General features: G+C 46.9%; 1 protein-coding gene across 5 annotated transcripts in view; it reads left to right on the forward strand.

Moving 5' to 3' along the window:
- Positions 1-21,585, forward strand: part of SLC38A1 (solute carrier family 38 member 1) — a 697,300-nt gene that overhangs the window by 240,230 nt on the left and 435,485 nt on the right. For all 5 annotated transcript variants that reach the window (XM_069629833.1, XM_069629835.1, XM_069629832.1 and 2 more), the window contains one exon: positions 10,826-10,901. In XM_069629833.1, the coding sequence (XP_069485934.1) occupies positions 10,826-10,901 (76 nt within the window). The remainder of the gene's footprint in view (positions 1-10,825; positions 10,902-21,585) is intronic.

Below are 21,585 nucleotides of genomic sequence, written 5' to 3' on the forward strand. Positions count from 1 at the left end.
TAACCAAGGGGGGAGAGGAGGGGACAGCAGGAGATGAGGTGTGGGAAGCGCCTATCAAAGAGGAGGAGATTGGCTTGAGTGCCTTGGACCATGACAGTGCCATTTAGGTAGACATTAATGATGACTTTAGAGGAGTCGAAGGAAGACATGAGAACTTCCCAGCGAGTGCCACCATTAATGGGAGAGGAGGAGTTAGGGCAGAGCACAGAGACCATATGAGGAGTCCATAGATCTGGCGAAGGAACGACAAAGAGGATGTTGGTGAGGGTCTGTCTGGCGGAAGCATTGGAGTAGGTGTCGGTGATAGGAAGACAAGGTTTAGAGGCCAAGATATCCTTTTTGAACTCGTTCCTGCCAGACTTAGTGAGAAGGGAAGGATAGTCAATGGAGAAGCAGTTGGAGAAGATAGGAGAAACAGAAAGCGCCATTGGGGTGGAAGTGAGAAGAGGATGGAGATACTGGGGGGCTAAGGCAGGTAGGTGTGGGACAAAAGAGAGTGGTGAGGTCACTGGGCTGGCAAGTTACAGAGAAGAAACAGTATACAAGCAAAATACAGAGAATTTCATAATGGGCAGCAAGATTTGACTTTTAAGAGCAAAGCAAAAACAGCTAAATTTGACTTTTAAGAGCAAAGCCGAGCAAAGAAAAAACAGCATGAATTGACTTTTAAGAGCAAAGCAAAAACAAGATTTTACTTTTTCAATCTTGGAATCGGGTGTTAGGGTGAAAAGGGTTTTAGGAAGCACTGCGCAGCAGGATGACAACATGGGAGTAAAAAGCAGAAAGAACAGTGATAGTCAAAGGCAGTAGAAGGAGTCCATAAAGAGGGAACTAACCCATAGTTCTGGAGGTGGCAAAGTCAAGGCAGTCCGGATTTCTTAGAGGAGTGAGGTGGCAACATCATTGTGGTAAAGGTGCAGGGAGGACCCCAATGAGAAAGTTTGTGAAACTTTCCCAACATCGAAGGCTTGTCCTTCCCTAAACGTTCGTCTAACTTTTTGCCTAGCCAAATTCTTCTAAAATCCGTGGCAAAGACTTAACCGTTTTCTACCAGAACTGTGCTATCCTATACAAAGACTCTGAACCATTGACTTTGGCCCAGGCCTGTGAACTGAATTGCTGGTTGTAGTTCACTGAAACCCTTTGCCCTGCCTATGCAAGTATTTGTGCTATTGATTCTTATAACCTTGTCTTTTTACCCCTTTTAAAAGTATCTGAAGTGCCATTTTGCACACACTTCAGGGGAGCTGAACTTGTTCACTAACTTATTGGTTGTGTATTTGTAGTGTATTAGTATATGATATTGAGCTGCTCTTGCTAGTGCAATGTTTTCAAACTGACTGTGTAAATAAATGTATATTCTTTTACCAAGAAACCTTGAGTAAGTGTTTGTTAGAATCACTGTATTGGTTGGTCCTTTGTGTAACTTGTTCTACTGCTCACTGAACTCTTGAGATAGGTCTGGCTGCTCAGCCACTGCTACCACATAACTGTGTAGTACAGGCTTGTACCAAAGGTGAAATTGTACTGACACTTGTAGTCTTAATTGCATGTAGTTTTCCCAAAGGGTATTGCATGTGATTCTGCCTAACAAGCACCTCCTACATATTTTTCCACAGTTGGCTTTCCTAAGGAAATCCTGATGGATCAAGGATCAAATTTTATGAGCAAGCTCATGGGTGAAGTCAAAGAACTGTTCCATATTACCACCCTACGAACTTCAGTTTGCCATCCCCAAACAGATGGTTTGGTAGAAAGATTCAATAAAACATTAAAAATGATCCTAAGAAAGTTGGTAGATAAGGACGGGGAGGACTGGAACTGTATGATACCATGGGCACAATTTGCAGTGAGAAAAACCGCTCAGACATCTACTGGATTCCTTCCTTTTGAACTACTTTATGGGAGAGAACCTATAGATCTCCTGGACATGCTCCGGTAGTACTGGGAAGAAGAGGCACCCATTGCCCTTTTGCAAACTGCTGCCAGATTGCGAGAGCATATGAGACTTGTTCGAAATCTAGTCTATACTCATACGAAAAAAAGGCCCAAATCCAACAAAAATCCACCTATGACAAAAAGGTCAACTTAAGATTGTTTTCCGTAGGACAAAAAGTATTGGTCATCTTGCCTACCTTGGAAAACAAGCTTGTCTCTAAGTGTCATAGGCCATATGAAATACTGGAACTAATAGAAACGTGTACTTATAAGGTAACACAACCTGACAGGAAACAGAAGGTCCATTTATATCACGTAAATCTCTTAAAAGTGTGGAAAGAAAACCTGTCAGCCACCAATGCCACAATGCTATCCTGTATGATAGAAGAAATAGACAACTTTGAATTAATTCCTGAAGAGCAATCTAATCAACAACAAGAAGATTTAAAGGATTTAATTGTATCATTTCCTGATGTATTCTCAGAGAAACCAGGAAGAGTGAAAGGCAGTTATCACTACATTAGAACGCCCAAGGGAAAAATGGTTCTTTTGAAACCATATAGACTCCCGGAATCCTGTAAACAGATAGTGGTTGAGAAAGTGAATAAAATGTTAAGAGCAAATATTATCAAACCCTCTTACAAACCCATGGTCCTCCCCTATCATATTGGTCACCAAACTTAACAATTCCTGGAGGCTTTGCATAGATTGTTGCTAAGTTAATTAATTTTCCAACTTCAATGACTATCGCATGGCATGCATCGATGACCTAATTGATAAACTCGGAAATGCCACTTTTCTATCAACCCTAGACTTAACAAAAGGGTACTGCCAGGTCGCAGTTTATGGACCTGATAAGGAAAAGACAGCTTTCTCGACGACCCTGGGACTGTTCCAGTTCAAAGTCCTCCCTTTTGGCTTACACAGGGCCCCAGCCACTTTCCAACGATTTATGGACAAAATATTATAGCCCAACTCTGATTTATGTGGAGCTTATAATGACGATATCATCATTTATAGTAAAACTTGGGAAGACCATCTTTTCCATCTCTTTACTATTATGAGATCCCTCAGAGAAGCTGGCCTAACTGTCAATCCATCCAAATGCAGACTGGCCCAATCAGCTGTGAAATAACTTGGCTTCTTTGTAGGGAATGTTAGTGTACAACCTCAACGCAAGAAAGTGAAGGCTGTCCCAGATACCCCTACACCTAAAACTAAAAGATATCTCAGAGCATTCCTAGGGTTAATCATTTATTACCGTAGGTTTATCCCAAACGTCTCCGACAGGATATCCAGGCTGAAAGACAAATTAAAGACTGCGAAACCCCAGAAAATTCATTTGACTGACGAGGATTATATATGTTACAATAACCTAATACAAACCCTCTGCCAGAACCCGATCCTAAAGGTAGTAGATTTCTCAACGTAATTTGTATTACAAACAGACGCCTGCCTCCCTTACAGGGCTAGGAGCAGTCTTGTCACAAATTTGCGATGGATTGTAACATCCCATCTTATTTACGAGTCGCAAACATTTCCCATGTGAAAAATATGACTCTATGCTGGAACTAGAGGCCCTTGCCTGAGCTCATACCTCCTAGGAAGAAAGGTCACACTCATCACGGACCAATCTCCACTAGTTTGGATTAGCCAGCGAAAAGATTCCAACCCTCAAGTCATGCGATGGTTCGTAGGCCTGCAACCCTACTGTTTCACTGTGGAGCACTGAAAAGGCAAAGACCAAGGGGACGTGGATTTCCTCTCTCAGTTCCCCAGTGAAACAGATTTGGCTACATCACATAGGGGAATGGTATGTGAGAAACCTGAAGGTGTCTCACCCGCTTGTCCCCGTGGATCTGTCATCCAGGTGACCAGGACACGACCTTAGCTTTTGGATCCAGTTTCTGGGGGGTGGACCAGTGTGGAATGATCACCTGGATGAGGGGTCTTTGGGGAGTGGGACAACAGATGGTGAGACGCAGTATGCCCTTCCCTGTAACACCTTTTTGCTATCCTACAAGGTAGGATACTTAGGAGCTCAACCCCGCACCCCCCTTTCCCAACACAAACACTTTCTTACGGACAGCCCACTGTGAGCAACGATGGACTAACACCAGAGCCGTATACCTGACATGTCCCAATACACTGGTCAGGTAAGGTCAGGCAATTACTAATCATTACACACACCTGACTTCCATCACACTTCCCCACATGGATAAAAGGTGGAGCATGAAAGCACACGCTGAGCAAGGCAAAGCACACAAGGAAGCAGCAGTTCCAATATGGCAGTTTAATACGAGGAGAAAGACGGCAAGAACAGAAAGGGTTGCAAGGAGAGAGGTGCACTTGACCTTTTCAGATTGTTACTTTTGTCAACTTTGGAAAATAAGAAGCCGAAGACCTGGGACTAAAGCTGACGAAACCTGCATTGTGTGTCGGAGGCACCTGGGGCTCTCCCGCGTCGATAACCAAGGTGGAGAGGAGCGTCTGCTACCGTGGTATTGTCCTTGGCTCCTACAACAAAGCAGCACCAGTAAAGACAGCACATCCGGCGAGTCGAAGAGACTGATACCAAACCAGCCTGTGTTAGAACCAAGGTTGCAAGCGGCAACATTGTATGAAGAAATCTAAAGAGAACCATGTGTGAAACCAAATCTCGAGGTGCAATAAGGACACAGATCACTGAGATGTCATGAGGTGAGCCAAGTGAGGAAGACGTGCAAAACGCAGCAGCTTTTCGCCGACCTCGGCCATTCGACATGGGTGATCAGCAAGCCCTGAGACCACGATGGGAGAGATGAATAAGGAGGTTTGAAAATGATCTGCATGCCCATGACGAAACTGGCCTGACAAATTCGCCAGGAGGCTGCTGGTGAATCTAGTTGGTGGCGAGGTAGAGGACCTCATACCCACTTTCCCGCCAGAATTGGTTAAACCAGACGCAGGTCTAAAGGAAGCTCTAGGCACATACTTTAACCCACACCTCAACATTGATCATGAGAGGCACACCTTCAATACAGCATGTCTGATAGCGGGTGACTCCATGGGCGCCTTTGCAACTCATCTTCTCAAGTTAGTGGCGCACTGTGAATTCCACAAATTCACGAATGAGGAGGCCATCAGATTAAGGATCATAGGAGGATGCCTGTCATTATCATTTAGGTAAAAACTGCTCTGAGAACTGTTCCTTCTCGCCACCATACTACAAATGGCCAGGATGGAATCCAGAGCAGACACCCAAGCTTCACAAATCGAAACCACCAAGGTCCAGGGAAGTCAACAAATATTTCAGGCCTCCTCAGCGTTTCGAAGTAGACAGCCAAGTAGCAGCACACCCAGGGGACCTGCTGAATCTGGGAGATGTTACCTGTCTGGCCATCAAGAAGGCATGAAGTGTCCCACATTTGGACATGCCTGCACCAAATGTGGCAGAGGGAACCACCTGGCGGTCATCTGCAACTCACACCCTGGACGGCTACATGGGTCCAATCTCACACCCTCCAAACAAGAGCCTAGTATGCGCATCACTGGCCAAAGAAGAGATGCAGGTGCAAGGCGAGTCCTCCTAAAACATGTCTGACAAGTTACAGGAAGATCTCTATTGTACTCACCCTCCAGGGAGGTGATACAGCACGACTATGCTTACATGATGAATGGCTTGACGACTTCACCTGAGGGTGACATCAACCTGCTAGTAGGGGATCACACAGCCAAATTTCTCATCGACACTAGAGCCACCCTAAATATTAAATGCGTGTCAGAATATCGCAAGATGATGTTTCCTCCAAAGTTAAGACTGTCTGATCTGAAGACCTTCCAATGGGAAGCCAGAGGGCCAGTGCGGAATAACAGGAAGTTCTTCACAACCATACGATACAAGGAAAAGTGCACATACACCGAATTTCATGTGCTACAAGGGGAGGTTCCCAGGAGTAACCTACTGGGCTGCCCCACTGCTCTCAAGATGGAGATTGCGGCAGTGACATATACCATGCAACACAGATTCTCAGTAGTGCGAGCACTCTCAAACCTGTGGAAGGCCATCAGCTTTCTTAAAAGAGACCTTGTGACACTCCACATTGTTGAATCCATACCGCCTGTATCTCAACACCCGAGGAGAATACTGATCCATTTGCGACTGCTCATAGAAAAGGAGATACAATGTCTAGTGAGTGAAGATATAATAGACCCGGCTGATGGTCCAACTCTGTGAGTGTCCCCCATAGTGGCTGTTCCCAAGAGAGGGTCACTAGAGAAAATATGCATTTGCATGGACATGCAACAGGCAAACAAGGCCATTGGGCATGAGAAACCCCACAGAATGCATCTAGACGATATGATCAGCCTACTAAATGGGCGAAATTGTTCTCGAAGCTCGACCTGAACAAGGGATATCATCAGATTAGAATAAACAAACAATCCCAGTACATCACTACTTTCACCACACCAGTTGGACTCTTCAGATACAAGAGACTCAGGTTCAACATCTGTTCAGCAACCGAAATATTTCAGGAAAGCATGAGGAAAGTAATGTGTCATGTGAACAACTGTTTCAACTTCAGTGATGATATCCTGGTCTTTGGAGCCACCACCGCACAGCATGATCAAGCCCTTCAACGGGTATGCACAACACTGTTAGAGACCTAACTGACACTAAACCTCGAATAATGTGCTTTTCACAAGTCTAATCTCAAGTTCCATGGACATATCTTCTCATATGAAGGCATGATCCCTGACCCGGGTAAAGTTGCTGCCATCTCTGAGATTTCGCCCCCTAGTTCCTGCAGCCGGTACCTTTGAGACTTTGCGACCACCAGAGCCCCTCTCTGAGAACTCACCAAGCATGGTAGGACATTTCCATGGTCATAACAATGCCAAGATGCAAACAAAAAGCGACATTGCTTGGCAGAATGCATGGCATACTTTGATCCAAACATGTGCATGGAAGAAACTGTTGACGCCAGTCCCATTGGCCTGGAGGCAATCCTGGCGCAGCACCAGCCAGGGCGAGAATCTCCTTTAAACAGTGATTGCATATGCCAGCAAGAGCCTTTCAGAGGTAGACCAGGTACTTACAACCCGAAAAAGAAGGACTCATCATCGTATGGGCGTGCAAGCACTTCCAAGTGTTCCTTTTGGGAAAATTATTTACAATTGTAACAAATCACCAAGCTTTGGTGATCATCTACGGAAGCTCTCGATGCAAGATGCCACCACGAATAGAAAGGTGCGACCTATGGTTACAGGACTTTGATTTCACTGATTTCAGCCGATTTCATGTCTCGTCACCCACTGCCGGGCACATCCACTGATGACTCAATGGCAGAAGAGTATGTCAACTCCCTCACTCAATAAGGCCCCCCAAGGGCAAAATCATCACCAGAGATTATCCTGGATCACACAAGGCAAGATGTCATGCTGAAGAAGGTGCAGCACCTGACCAGATCCAGAAGATGGAGAGACACAAACCATATAAGCAGAGAATGCTCCACTACCGAATTGCATGCCTTCAGGAATGTACAAGAAGAGTTGTCGATATCAGCGGTAGGTAGGACTCGTCATGTGCGGACTTCGAATAGTAATTCCCACCGACCTGCGACAACATGTTGTAGATCTAGCCCACGAAGGTCACAGCAGATGGTGGCCACGAATAGACAAGTGAGAGACGCCATGTGGTTTCCGGGAATAGATCAGATGGTAGAATGCACAATCAATGCGTGTCACTTGTGTCGCAGTACCTCTAGAAGGAATCATAGAGAACCCCTACAGATGTCTGATATGCCTGAGCTCCCATGGCCTCACCTTGCAATTGACTTCTTTGGACCTTTTTGGAGAAAATAAATGCTGGCTAGTCATCATGGATGAATATTCTCGATTTCCTCTGGTACACATGATATCATTGACGGCAGCCGGCTCTGTTATACCAGTGTTAGACAATATCTTCTCTGCTTGGGGCATTTCAGAGGTCCTGAAGTCAGGCAACAGTCCACCCTTCAGCAGCGCTTAATTTGCAAAATTCATGAAATACATGGGCATCCACCATAGAAAGATCACTCCACTATGGCCACAGGCAAACAGCATGGTGGAGCAGTTCATGGGTAGTCTAAAAAAAGTTCTCCATAAAAATTAACTCAGTCCGTGTCACTCAACCAAGCTGTATACAACATGCTCAGGGATTACAGAAAGTCGCCACATGGCACGAATGGAAGCTGTCCTTACGAATTGCTGTTTGGCAGAAGGATAATGTCCAGACTTCCTCACCTGGCAAGTGACCTGAGCAAGGACACGAAATGGATGCCTGCAAGAAACGGGACATGAAGGAATACACCGACAGGAGAAGACGAACCAAGAGCTCTGACTTGCAAGTACGTGGCATGGTACTCTTATGCAGACGGCAAGATGAGAAGATGGAGTCAATGTTTAATCCGGACCATCTGACGAGATCTCATGTGAATGGAACGATGATTACTGCTTGCACCCCCAGGAGAGTGGTCACTTGAAATGTCTCTCACTTCAGGCTGTACAAGGAAGAAGGTCAAGACAGCTGTGAGGAAGAAAGCACTGCAGCGTCACATGATAAGCCTTTGAGGGAAGAGGCTGCGGAAGAGCGGGAAGAACGTTAGGCAAGGCCGACAAGATGCATCAGAAAACCTGTGCGTCTAATTGAAGAGATCTAAGAACACAGAACCGTAAGTGACTTTTCTTTTCCTCGCAAGGGAGAGATGTAATGTCCTGGAGAGGACATAGTTAACGGAGCTGTGCAACTCTGCCATAGAGTGTGTCTGCCAATGGGGATGCGCGGTGCTCACGCATGCGCACTGGGGAAAGCTCCCGTTTAGCCCGCGTTTTGGGTTCAGTTCGCTGGCACCAAGAATAAAGGCAAGTAGGCCCTCTACATGGCTCCTGTCATAATTGCCACGCCGTGGGGTTGCATGCTAATTCACCCTTTGCATACGCCTGCCCAGTAGTAAGTGAATCTGGAAATACTCACAAAAGGAAGACCACTTCTCCTCACTGTCTCTAAGCCCCCCTCGCCCTCATCCTGTTTCCGTTCATTCTCTCAGGTTATCCCCAAAGCACTGGCCCAATAGTCACTCAATCATGTGCTTCGTATCTGGCTTAAGACCCAGTTTCCTAATATACAGCGCTTTGGCGAAAGCACTCTATAATTACAAATATTGTTTGTATTAATATTACTATTGTTCTTATAAGTACTATTATTATATAGTTTCATATAACTCCATGGAATACATTAGTTATATTATTATTATTAGTGCTATTATTTAGATTTGGATAACAATCACAGTAAGAAATAGAGTATTTGGTTCATTTTGGCGTGGTTTTTTTTCAATGAAACAAATGCACCGATTGGTAAACCCGCTCACATCCCTGTGCGTCCCTCACGCCATTTTTGTTATTCTTTTTTTCTTTTAGGCCTCCATGGAAGGAGAGAAGGGACCACACGTAGTCCCTTCTCCCTGGTGGCCATTTTTTCTGTTTACTTTTTTTTTGTCAATGTTCGTGAAAGGCCGCCATGGGCATAGTCCCTTCTCCCCTTCAATTGAGGCCATTTTCTTTGTTTACTATGGCCGCTGCGGAAAAAGGAAAACGGGCTGGGTTTTAATGTCCGCGGCGGCCATTTTTTATCGTTTTTGTATTCTTTTTTTTCGGTTGTGAAACGCAACACGTCCCGCTGTTTTACAGGCCGGGGTATTAATGGCAATATGCCCCTCGACTGCAGGCTATAACTGCATAGGTAATGCCCCGAGGGCCTTCGTTAATCTCTGGGCCTCGGGGGCATTAACTTATGCGGTAATGGCCTGTAGTCTCTGGGTATGTTATCCAATGAGTATACTAATTACATTCCCATAACCACCACTGTATGAAATACATTGCTTGCAATATTTGCATAAGTATCATAAATGCTGTTTTAATTTAGATTGAAATATGTCACTCCATGGATGACATTCTGTGTATTATTGTTATTACTGACATGACAGCTGGTGACTGCGCTCAGATTTCCTTTTTTCTGTTAGAAGTTATGCTGATCGATTTCAGCTCTTCTGGAGCTTTCTGTCATTATTACATTTGTGATGGATCGACACCAGTTTCATTTCCACAATGGACATTTTTTAAAAAAATTCTCAGCAGTTTTCATTATTGGAAGTTAAACAAAAGTCTTCAAACGAATTCATAAGATGCCAACTATCGCGATGTCATCAGCAACACGGTCACCCCATCCTGTTTTTTAGACATTAGCCCTTTGCATGCTGGGACTTGTAGTTTAGAAATTCGTTGATGGTTTGGTGCAGTTTAAAAGTATAGTAACCTATCATTATGCAAGTCCCAGCATGCAAAGTGCAAGTTATTCTAAAGCGAGGAATGGCTGCAGGTGGCTCTCATGTCACGTGGCCACTTGGCGCTATGGTTGTTACTCATTCAAGCACTGTGCAAAAGTGGAAAGACATTATTTGCCCCCGCCTCCTCCCCCGACCCTCTTACGGTACGACGTTGTTACATCGCCAGTATATTTTTCGATTAATTTTTTTAAAGAAAATGTTTAAATAAAAAAACGAATTGAAAAATATAGGGGGGGGGGTGGGTAAGGTGATGTAAGGCGTATGGGGGGATGGGGAATAGGGAGGAAATAATCAGAGAGGAGTGGGATTGGGAGGGGCCTCCAAACATCTATAAAAATCATTAGCAAACAACTCAACAAAAAAATAACTGGCGCTGTCACAACATAGCACCCCTCTAAGACGTTGCGTGAGCCCAATGCAGGGGTGGACTGGGAAATAAAAGTCAGTGTCTTTTGGTCTGCTTTTGTGTGTGTTGGAATGAAGAAGAACATCACGTGACCCCTGCAATGTTCCTCCCTTTTCAGTAAGTTCATCGCTGACCGCGAGAGCCGGAGGAGTCTTACCAGCAGTCACCTGGAGAAAAGGAAGGGAGAGGAATTTGTAAGTAATCCACGAAAACAGACATTCTACCCTGTACATCATGAATGCCGTGGCCGTTGTGTAAACTCTGTGAGCTTGATGGCGCTTCAAAATCACTGTGCAACTGAATAGTCACAGCTCTTTACATGCTTTGACATATTAATGTGTAGACCGAGGCTACGCTAAGAGACTTGGCAATAAGGCTCCCGGGGATTGAGAAAAAAAGCGCCTGGGCAGTGTACCCCAGATCGATGCCCCTGGGTGGGGTATTTGCATGTGGCGCCTGCATAAATCACTTTAGGCAGGGCTCAAGTCGAGGGCACCACTTTTTTCAGAGGGTGGACTCAGTGCCAGCTAAAATACGCACCATTGAATGTCCTCTTTGAATTCTTATATTAAAGCCGGCCTCGGGTATCGAACTGCCGTGGTTTGGGTTCTAGACCTGACACTTCACCACTACACTATATAACCAACTGAAAATTAGCAAACAACTAAAGGTGAAATGTGTCATTTTGGTACTGCGAGTTCCAGGGAAAACATTTGTATTGGTCTTGGAGTTTAAAACATGCACACCTTCTAACGTTTTAAAAACCACTATTAGAAGAAAATATCATCTCTTGGATTTGTGTGTGTGTTGATTTTATGAAAGGCAAATGCCTTTCCGCCTGTGCAATTTTGATGGTTATGAAAAGCCAATTTAATGAAATGTGCATATTTCACCTTGATATGCTAATTTCTGGCAACGTCACATCCCATTGCATTTGTTGATGAGCGCCCCCCCCCCCAGTTACATTTTTAGGACTTGACCCCTGAATGGGTACATTTAAACCTACCTCTCATGCAATTTAAGTTTAGAAGAGTAGATGGTTGTAGATCGCCCAACAGAACCAATATCAGAATGTCCTGTGAACGAGTACTAAGTACTAAATACCAAGTCCACCACCCACTCAGGACCCACTGCAACCGAGCCACACTCCAACCACGCCAACGCCTTTGTCTGTCACCTGCTAGCCTGTGCAGCTGTACTGTCTAACTACCTTGCAGTCCACAGCTGTATGATACTGCCTGCTCAATAGCCTTTTGCTGCCCTTTCACTTTGCAATACAACAGCAAGCACCTGATGTCTGTTTACACTACCGCAAGGTGCAAATATGTAACTCACGCACAATGTGACTCACGTGCAATCAAGCAATGCCTATGTAACTCACGCACAATGTGACTCACGTGCAATCAAGCAATGCCTATGTAACTGCATTCTTAAGTCAAGCGCCCAGATGCCTAAGGGCTGTGCGCGCTATATGAATGCAATAAATAAAATAAATAAATTAATTCATTAATGAGAGTGCAGGTCCCTTCCACAGTAACAGCGGCAGAAGGGATTGCTTTCAACTGCAGGCCGCAGACTCCCTTTCCTTGAAGGTAGACTGCACAGCGAAGCAGCCACAGGGACAAGGACTTCGAGCTAAAAGCATTGCGTGGAAGCTCAGCCCAGCGGCGCCAGACTTGGAGCCCGAAGCCGACCCCACGGGGGTCCCACATAATTCAGGCCCTGCTTTCAGGGCTTACGAACTCCTCCTGCTGCCCCCCACCTCTGATCTCTTGAAAGCATTGTGACAGCCACAGGCAGGCGCTTACTGGGAATTAAAGGCATTTTGGCAGGGAGTATTTCACACTGTGACCCCCCCCCCCCAGTGTGTGCAGCTGTGATCTCTTCACAACAAGAAAGACAAAAGGGTACCCCAGGGGCTGACATGATTTCCACAGGGTTTAGAACCAGAGCTCTTCTTGAAATCGCCCTCCCTCCAGAGAAGGGTGACTCCAGGCTGTTTATTAGACATTTGCTATGTTAGATATTTAAATGTGCACGTGTACACTGAGACAAAGGGCATGAGATCACCTCTAGGAGCCTACACAGCTCGGCCCTATGCAAGGTGCTAGGGAGTGGGATTTGAGTATCTTTCATGCTTGTAGGAGCTGAATGCGGTTTGGGGGGAATTTGTAGAATTGGCTGAAGGCCATGGCATAACACAAAATTCCCCACACCCCTTCTGCCACTCTGGGGACCGCATCCCCGCCCTCCTCTAAGCTCGACAACAAAGCACGAGCCACGCCACCCTCTGAGCTGGCTTGGGCCACCACGCATGCGCAATGCGCATCATGATTGTGCTGCTGCACGGGCATGCCACACACTGCGCATGCCACACACTGCGCTAGGTGTAAGCTCTAGGTATGTGGTTTAATCAAACCTTCAATCTTTCACCTACCATAGAAACAAGGGTGCTGTGCTGTGCCTGGCCCTTGAGTCCTGACACCCAAATGTACCAACCCAGCTCTGTGTGTGGCCAGTAATATGCACACTAATGAAACCATAAGAAAAGATGTTCATGCGTGTTAATATCCCCAGGAACAAACCTACTCCTGTTGGCCTTCACCCTATTGCCAACAAAGAAATCCCATGCCATAGGAACAAAACATGTTATTGCTGGCTGCACAGATGCCTCTCCTTACCCCCACTTCCATGTAATGACACTCTTCATGCTGACTTTGCCCTAAAATGCAGTTGCATAAAAAGGAATCATGCCTGCACAAATACCACCCCATGTAATGACACTCATGTTAACTTTACCCATAAAGCCAGTAAAAAAAGGCACGTGTCAGTAACAAATCCTGCTGGCTGCACAAATACTCCCCCCGCCACTTTGCAGGAACATTCACCATGTCGTCTTTTCTCTTCACACCAGTAAAACATGCAAAGCCACAGTAAGAAAACATGTCTGCAAAAATGCTCCCTCCCACTATTTAATAACACACATCATATTGGCCTGGCATTTAATATTAGTAAAAAGTGCCAAGCCACAGAAAGAAAATGCCCTGGCTGACTGCCCCATTGTGCTATCAAGCCCCACCCTAAATGCTCCTCCATGTAATGGAACTCATCAAGTTGGCTTTGCCCATAATGCCAGTAGACCATGTCATGTCACTGTTAGAAAACATCCACGTGTTGTGCTGCAATGCCCCTGGGCCCCAGCTTCATATGCACACATTTATAACCATTCACCCACCAGTCACTCACCCATACAGATTCTCTCAATCATTAACACACGCACGCAGAACATTCGGGCAGCATTGTCCACACGCAAACCTAGAACATTCACTGTACATTCTCATTCAGACACACATTTGCACCCATATATATACACACACACACACCATTCACGCTGAACTCTCATTAATACATACACTTATACAGACATACCCTTGCATGCATGCATGCACGCATACAAACGTACATGAACAAGCAAGCACTTGCATGCAAGCACACACACAGTTACAATACATATTTTTCGTCCCTGTTTCTGACCCGAATCCAACCAGCTCCAAGGGCCTTGATGCTCCTCTCCAAGGTCAGTCTTTTCTCAAAGAAGCGGCCTCGGGGTAGATCTCTGTCCACGGCTGGGGCCTCCCTTTGGAACAGCCTCCCTGTCACTCTGAAATTTTAGGAAATCCACCTCCGGTTCCCGGAAGCACCTCAAGACCTTCCTCTTTTCTTCTGCCTTCGCCCCTCCTGTCCCGAACTGATCTGCTCTCTCTGGGCACCGTGCACATGGCCTACGTTGTGACTTTCGGGCCCAGGTACCCGCTCAGCTTGCCACCCAACCGCACTGCCTCCAGGCAAACCCTTGCACTGGGGCTTGTACCTGTAACCATAGAGTACCCCCTTTTTTTCTTCTTCTCTCTGCACTTACCAGACTCCCCCTATCTGTTGCCTCAAACCTAGCACTTGCCACCTGCTGGGTGCACTACTACTGTTTGTTGCTTGTTATTATTTACTTATTATTTATCTGGGACAAGGGGCAGGTGGGCACTTGCACCAAATTTGCAAGTGGCCGCAGGGTGGTACCTCCACTTTCGAACTACACTGTCACACAGCAGGCTGCAACCCTCCAGATGTTTTAGACTACAACTTCCATGATCCCTCCCCTTTGACTATGTTGGCTAGGGCTCATGGGAGTTGTTGTCCAAAGCATTAATTAGTTATTTATCCCGTGCTTCGAGGTTTGTAAGCGCGGACCGGGGATCGAACCTATGTTGCACTGCGTTCCAAGACGAGCGCGTTGCCCCTGAGCTATCCTCTGAGAATTAATCAGTCACCCCAATTGAGGCTGAAGTGACTGTGTAGAATGTAGTAAGAATGTAGTACTTTCTTGGGGCTGGAGCAATCGAGATAGCTGCCAATGGACCCTACAGAGTGTGTAGGATGAGTTTGGCAGGAAGCCTTCTGGCGGTGCAGGGCATATGGGTGTCCAAGCGATCCTAGGTTGAACAGAAAAGTGGAACTGCAAAGTACCTTACCAGGAGAAAGCGTCTATGCACGAAACGTGCTGACATATGTCCATTAAACCTTCACATGCATAATGCTGTGTGCGGCTTTCTTAGGGGTGTGAAGGTCACCTGATGCCCTTCTCTTTGGGGTCCACACTTGTGTATGTTAGTCAGGCCTGTTAGTCTGCTAGGAGTTTTTGGTCATTTGATTTGACTTGATTTAATGGGGGCCGGGGGGTGTAACACACCCGCCTTAAGAGGCAAGACAGCGTCGTGCGACTAGGACTTGAGACCCTGGTTGAGCTGACTCAGCCTTTCACCATCCCACACCCGAGGATGATACATTGAAAGTGGTTCCAGAGGGAAATAATAGTAACACTGATTATTACAGCACTTAGAAGCTGGGGAATCCAGCATGAAGAGCTATATAAAGCGCCACATTATTATTATTAACTGCAAAGTGACTTGCTTCTGGGCGCTCGAATGATTTGGACACATTATAGAGAGAGGAGTGGACCATAGCAGAGTTTTTATGGCCCGTCTGGAAACATTTTTGCTGTTGCTTGGATCTCGGGTGAGTCGTATGGGGGCGGGGGGGGGGGGGGGGGAACTGTGTGATAACCTGCACGGAGGGAGGCTATTGTCCATCCCGGAGCCCTCCGCTGCCTGCATGATCACCCATGGACCTCTATGATGCCAGGCAGGTCCTTGTTCCCGCCGCCAGTTTTCCCCATTGCAGGGTGGGGGCACGGGCATTGCACGCGTGCCCCCCCCCCTGCACAGGTTGGTGTGCCCTGGGGTAAGGTTGCTACAGTGAGCAAGGGTCGCCATGTTCTGTGAAGACCACCATCGCTTCAAGGTCTGTCAGGAGTCCTCTTCTGCCATTTTCTTTCGTGGGCTCACGGTTGGATGGGGGCGACTCCAGACCCTGGGTCCTTGTACCCTGAAGGATCAAACCCTCCCCCTCCCCCTGTTGTATACCACTGGGGGCTGCTTCTCATATGTTTTCTTCTCTTCAGCCTGACACTATTTCTGGCCTCTTGGTGTTGCAGTTGACACAATTGTGGAGTCGGCATGAATATAGCGCCTATACAATTAGCCATGCAGGAGTTAAGGCCTACCGGCTACTAAAGGGCTGAGCATTCAGTTATATGCAAAAACGCCAGGCTCGGACTGGCATGCAGGGCAATAAGGCCATGCCGAAGGGCCAGTTCATGATTTTAGAATGGGCAGGTTTTTTGGAGAAGAATGGGCAATTTTTTGGGCCAGAGTGGATCAGTTTCATAAGCTAGTATTGACCAATATTGCTAAGCAATTATGCTTTCAAATGTATTTTTTACAACATATTTTTCCAAAAATAAACCCTAGGGTAGTCCTCGAACAGCCAGTTCTGAAAGGAATGAGCTGTAATCTGTGATCCTGGGCCACTTTTCCATTGGTATCTGGACCAATTTTATGCCCCAGTCCGACCCTGAAAAATGCCCCCTAACAGTGCTCAGAAGGGGGCGGGTCCAGCTGCCTTGGAAATGCTGCTCATTATAATTTAAGGATGGCACTCTTTATTATTCCGTCAGAGTACACTAGTGCTGTGTGTTAAGATGGATTTCTGAACTCTGACCTGGAGGGGCAGAGGTTCAGAAGGCCAGCCTAGTTTCTTGGAACAGGGTAACCTCTGGACAAGCCAGACCAATCAGGGTAGTGATGGCAGCGGTCAAGACTAAGTCTCAAGAGGGTTGAGGGTGACTGAAAGACCTCAATGAGCACACAAAGCAAGGACACTTACAAATTACTCCAGACAGGTGTTATATTAAAAATATAGACACATTTATTACAAGGCCTTTGTAACATCGACCATAGCAAAGAATCACAATAATACTAAAGTAAACCAACACATCACAATCAATACAATATATATACAAGACCGAGGGGTCTAAGGAGTTAGAAGCACGAAATATGTAGACCACCTAGATGGGGAGGAAAACAGGCAGTGCAAGTAATCGTTAGACCCAGTTCGGCATCAGAAATACACCCAACTATGAGGCAGTCCAAGCCCTACAAAGAGAGGAGCCTTATGCTCAATAGTACATGCACGCGCTTGTGCCAATGGACAAAATAGGGTCTCTTCAAGGGTCTCTGACAGTTCAGGAAGGTGGATGAGGAGATGAAGAACAAGTCCCCACTACTCAAGCAAGACCTCCACTTGCGGGCAGAAGCAGGGTGAGAGTGCGGGATGGATCCGCTATTTCGCAACAGAGGTGGAAGAGAAATGGGTTCCTGCGCTAGGGGCCACTGGTTGGGGTATGGACTACTCACCGTTCCCCGACGCAGGCAGACCCAGACTTCGCCAGTTCAGTTCATGCTGCGGGCAGGTTCGGCTGTGACAATCAGGACGTCTCGACACTGTGTAGATTCCACGGTAGCAGGATTCAGGATGAAGGGGGTCACAAATGCAGCGAACGTGCACATGTCGTTACCACAGCAGGGCAACACGGCAATCGCGTTTACTCTGATTCGGGCGCACTCGTCTCACTTCAGACCTGGGAATGCCAAGTGTACGAAATTCGGTGTGAGGGTCCCGTGGACACAGAGCTAGCAGTAGGCCAGTTTTCGAGGGCTTCCCCGAAAACGGCAGCGGTGACAGAGCAAACATCCCGTGTAAACTGGTCAGCCCACTGGTTGGCCCAGGGACACTTCCAAAGAGGCTTTCTTTGAAGGGTTTGATGAACGTGCCGAGAATAGTTGGTCCCACTATTCCAATGGGTCGAAGCGCCTTCACAGACCTTCTAGGATGATCTGATGCATAGGGGTCTCGCAGGACGACAGCGGGCTCAGGGTGCCAAACCTTCCAGCAGGACCACCAGCGGTTCCTCGACTCGGCTTCTTGTTGCAGGATACTTGGCTCCTTATCCCTTGTTTGGTGTGAACTCAGGAGATCGACATGGTAGTGGTGTTTTCGGCCTCCTCTTATCCAAAGTTCCCTTCAAGCCAAAACGGAGAGGACCCAATGGGAGATCTGCTCACAAACACTCACTCCATACGTGGACCAATCACGGACCACGGTGGTCCCAGGCATTCAGGACACTCCAGACTCTCTGGCACCCAGGATGTGTGTTGGGAACAGACATCCCAGCCCACATCCTGGAGGCACACACACAAGGCATGCAGAAGCCTACAAAAGCTTTGGGTTTCGCGGGAAAGTGCATGACCAAATAAGGTTGGGTCAGCTCAAACCGGGGGAAGGTGAAGGGGCAAGATGGCCAAAGGACAGGACAAAGAACCGTGTGGCATGTCCATTTTGGAGCCAGGCCACCTATTTGTGCCAAACGCGGTAAGCGTAGATAATATGGCAAAAAAGGGTTCAAAACATAAGATAAATGGTAGCTGCCACCAGTCCTGTCCGTGGCACACCTGCACAGTTCCTAATAAGTCCAGTGAGAGTTTCTAAGGCCTTTGGAATGACTAGAGACCCACATTGCACTCTTGTTACATATTGCACAAAAGCTGCAACATGAGGAAAGAACTAAGGGAAACAAAGTCTCCCAGTACTGACTGTCTTAAGGGCATGTCAGTTTCCCCATAAGAATTGAGCGAAAGCCCAGAGGAGTGCGGTGGAGGGCTGCGCTTCTCTGGCAAAGGGTAGATCAGGGTGTAAAACAGCAGCACAAAGTTTGGGGGTTACCACATGGAGGGAAAATAAATTACATTCAAATATGAAATCTTTCCTAACACTCGCCCCTCCCAGACTAAGGACAGGGGGAACTAATCCACCCCTGGATGAGTTTCTTGTTCAGGTCGGTTAAACATTCTGGACAACCCATCAGCATTGCTATGTTGGACACCTGGCCTATGCTCAATAGTGAAGTCAAAGCCATGCAGATTTATGGACCACCTGAGCAACTTTGGATTGTCTCCCTTCATGTTCATTAGCCACTTTAAGGGCTTATGGTCAGTTTGCACAGTGAAGTGGGTCCCATAGAGGTAGGGCCTCAGCTTCAGTAGGGCCCACACAACAGAGAAACATTATTTCTCTACTGTGGACCATCTGAGCTCTCTGTCCTTAAACTGGCGACTAATGAAGCCAATAGGGTGTTCCTTACCCTTCTCATCTACTTGTGATAGTACAGCTCCTATCCCAGTGTCAGAGGCATCTGTTTGCACAATAAAAGGTCTTTGGTAATCAGGGGCCCTGAGAACAGGGGCCTGGCACAAGGAGTCTTTTAAGCCGTTGAAGGCCTTCTCACACTTTTCAGTCCAAGTTACCTTCTTGGGTTTCTTTGGAGTGGTGAGAGCAGTCAGAGGGGCAGCTATGGTGCCATAGTCTGCCATGAAATTCCTGTAACACCCAGTGAGTCCTAAGAAGGTTCTCACTTGGGTCTGCGTAGTGGGGTTAGGCCAGTCCTGTACTGCTTGTACTTTACTGGGTAGATGCTGTATCCTCCCTCCACCTACTTCATGTCAAAGGTAAACCACTGAGCCTTGTCCAATCTGGCATTTACTGGCCTTTATGGTCAAGTGGGCCTTCTGAAGAGCCTGTAACACAATCCCAAGGTGTTTCACGTGGTCTTCCCAGGTGGCACTGAAACTGCTATATCATCCAGATATGCGAGACAGAATTCATCCAACCCATTCAGCACATGATTCACAAGCCTCTGGAAAGTGGCAGGTGCATTCTTCAACCCTAAAGGCATTACCCTGAACTGGTAAAGACCCTCTGGAGTTGAGAGCGCTGTCTTCTCCTTGGCATGTTCTGCAATGGCTATTTGCCAATAGCCTGCAGTGAGGTCAAACGTGCTGAGGTACTTGGAGGCACCCAAGGTATCCACCAGCTCAGCTGTTCAAGGCAAGGGGTGCGCATCTGTCTTGGTGACAGCATTAAGAGCCCTGTAATCCACACAGAACCTCAATTCAGAAGTACCTGCTTTTGGAACCGAAACGACAGGGCTGGACCAAGGACTACTAGAGGGTTCAATCACCCCAAGATCCAACATTTTGTTGACCTCTATCTTAATGTAAGATCGTACTTTAGCTGACATTCTGTATCCCCTACTTTTGGTAGGTACACTGTCTCCTGTGTCTGTTATGTTTGCACCAAGGTGCCAAACCAGGGGACTTGAAAAATTGCCTAAGCAAATGTTTCACCTCAGCCTGCTGATCAGAAGTCTGGTGAGGGGCCACTCGGACACCCTCAAAGGAGCTATCTGAAGGACTGCTTTGAAAAAGGTCAGGGAGAGGTTCAGACCCCTCTTCCTCAACATCTGAAGCAATAGCAGTGCTGCAATTTCAACTCTTGGGATGAAAGCTTTCAGCCTATTTACATGGAACACGTTTGGAGCCTGTCCAGGCCTTCCAAGGTGCACTAAATAGTTGACCTCACCCAGGGGCTCCACCACTGTGTAAGGGCCTGACCACTTATCCTGTAAAGCTCTAGGCCTTATGGGATTCATGATCAGGACTTGCTGACCAGGTGTGAAGTTGATGAGGGAAGCTTTCTGGTCATACCAATGTTTCACCAGAGCTTGTCCTGCCTTCAACGTGTCACTAGCCAGACCCATCAGGAGTACCACCCTTTTTCTGAGCCCTAACACATAGTCTACTACGTTGGTAGTAATAGGGGGAGTGGGCATCTCCCATCCCTCCTGGACTATGGCTAAGGGTCCCCGCACAGGGTGACCAAACAGAAGTTCAAAGGGGCTGAAGCCAACACCCTCTTGTGGTACCTCTCTGCAGGCAAACTGTAAGCATGGTAAAAGAAGATCCCATTTTCTTCTTTGAGGTTCTTCCAGAGCCCCAATCATACTTTTCAAGGTCCTGTTAAACCGTTCCACCAGACCATTGGTCTGGGGGTGGTATGCGGAAGAAAACGTATAGGTGACCCCACATTCTTTCCACATAGCCTACATATACTTAGACATAAAATTGCTGCCTCTGTCAGACACAACTTCTTTAGGGAAGCCAACCCTAGTAAAGATGCCAAGTAAAGCTTTTGCAACTGACTTGGCAGTCACAGTTTTCAATGGGATGGCCTCAGGATACCTGGTGGCGTGGTCAACCAGCACCAGGACAAACCTATTGCCTGAGGATGTTTGGGGTCAAGGGGACCAACAATGTCAATCCCTACCCTCTCAAATGGTACCCCCACAACTGGGATTGGTACCAATGGAGCTTGGATTTTTGAGCCACTCTTACCAGATAACTGGCAGGAGGCACAACTCCTGCAGTGACCTTCTACTTGCACCCCCATCTTGGGCCAGTAGAAGTGCATGGATAACCTTTGCTTGGTCCTCTTAATACAAGGTGACCAGCAAGGGGCACTTCATGCGCCAGCTGCAGGAGGAAGGGTCTTACAGCAAGGGGAACCACCAACCTCCTATAGTCTCCTTCT

Source organism: Ambystoma mexicanum, chromosome 12, assembly GCF_040938575.1.
Source record: "Ambystoma mexicanum isolate Mex_15411 chromosome 12, UKY_AmexF1_1, whole genome shotgun sequence".
Taxonomy (NCBI): domain Eukaryota; kingdom Metazoa; phylum Chordata; class Amphibia; order Caudata; family Ambystomatidae; genus Ambystoma; species Ambystoma mexicanum.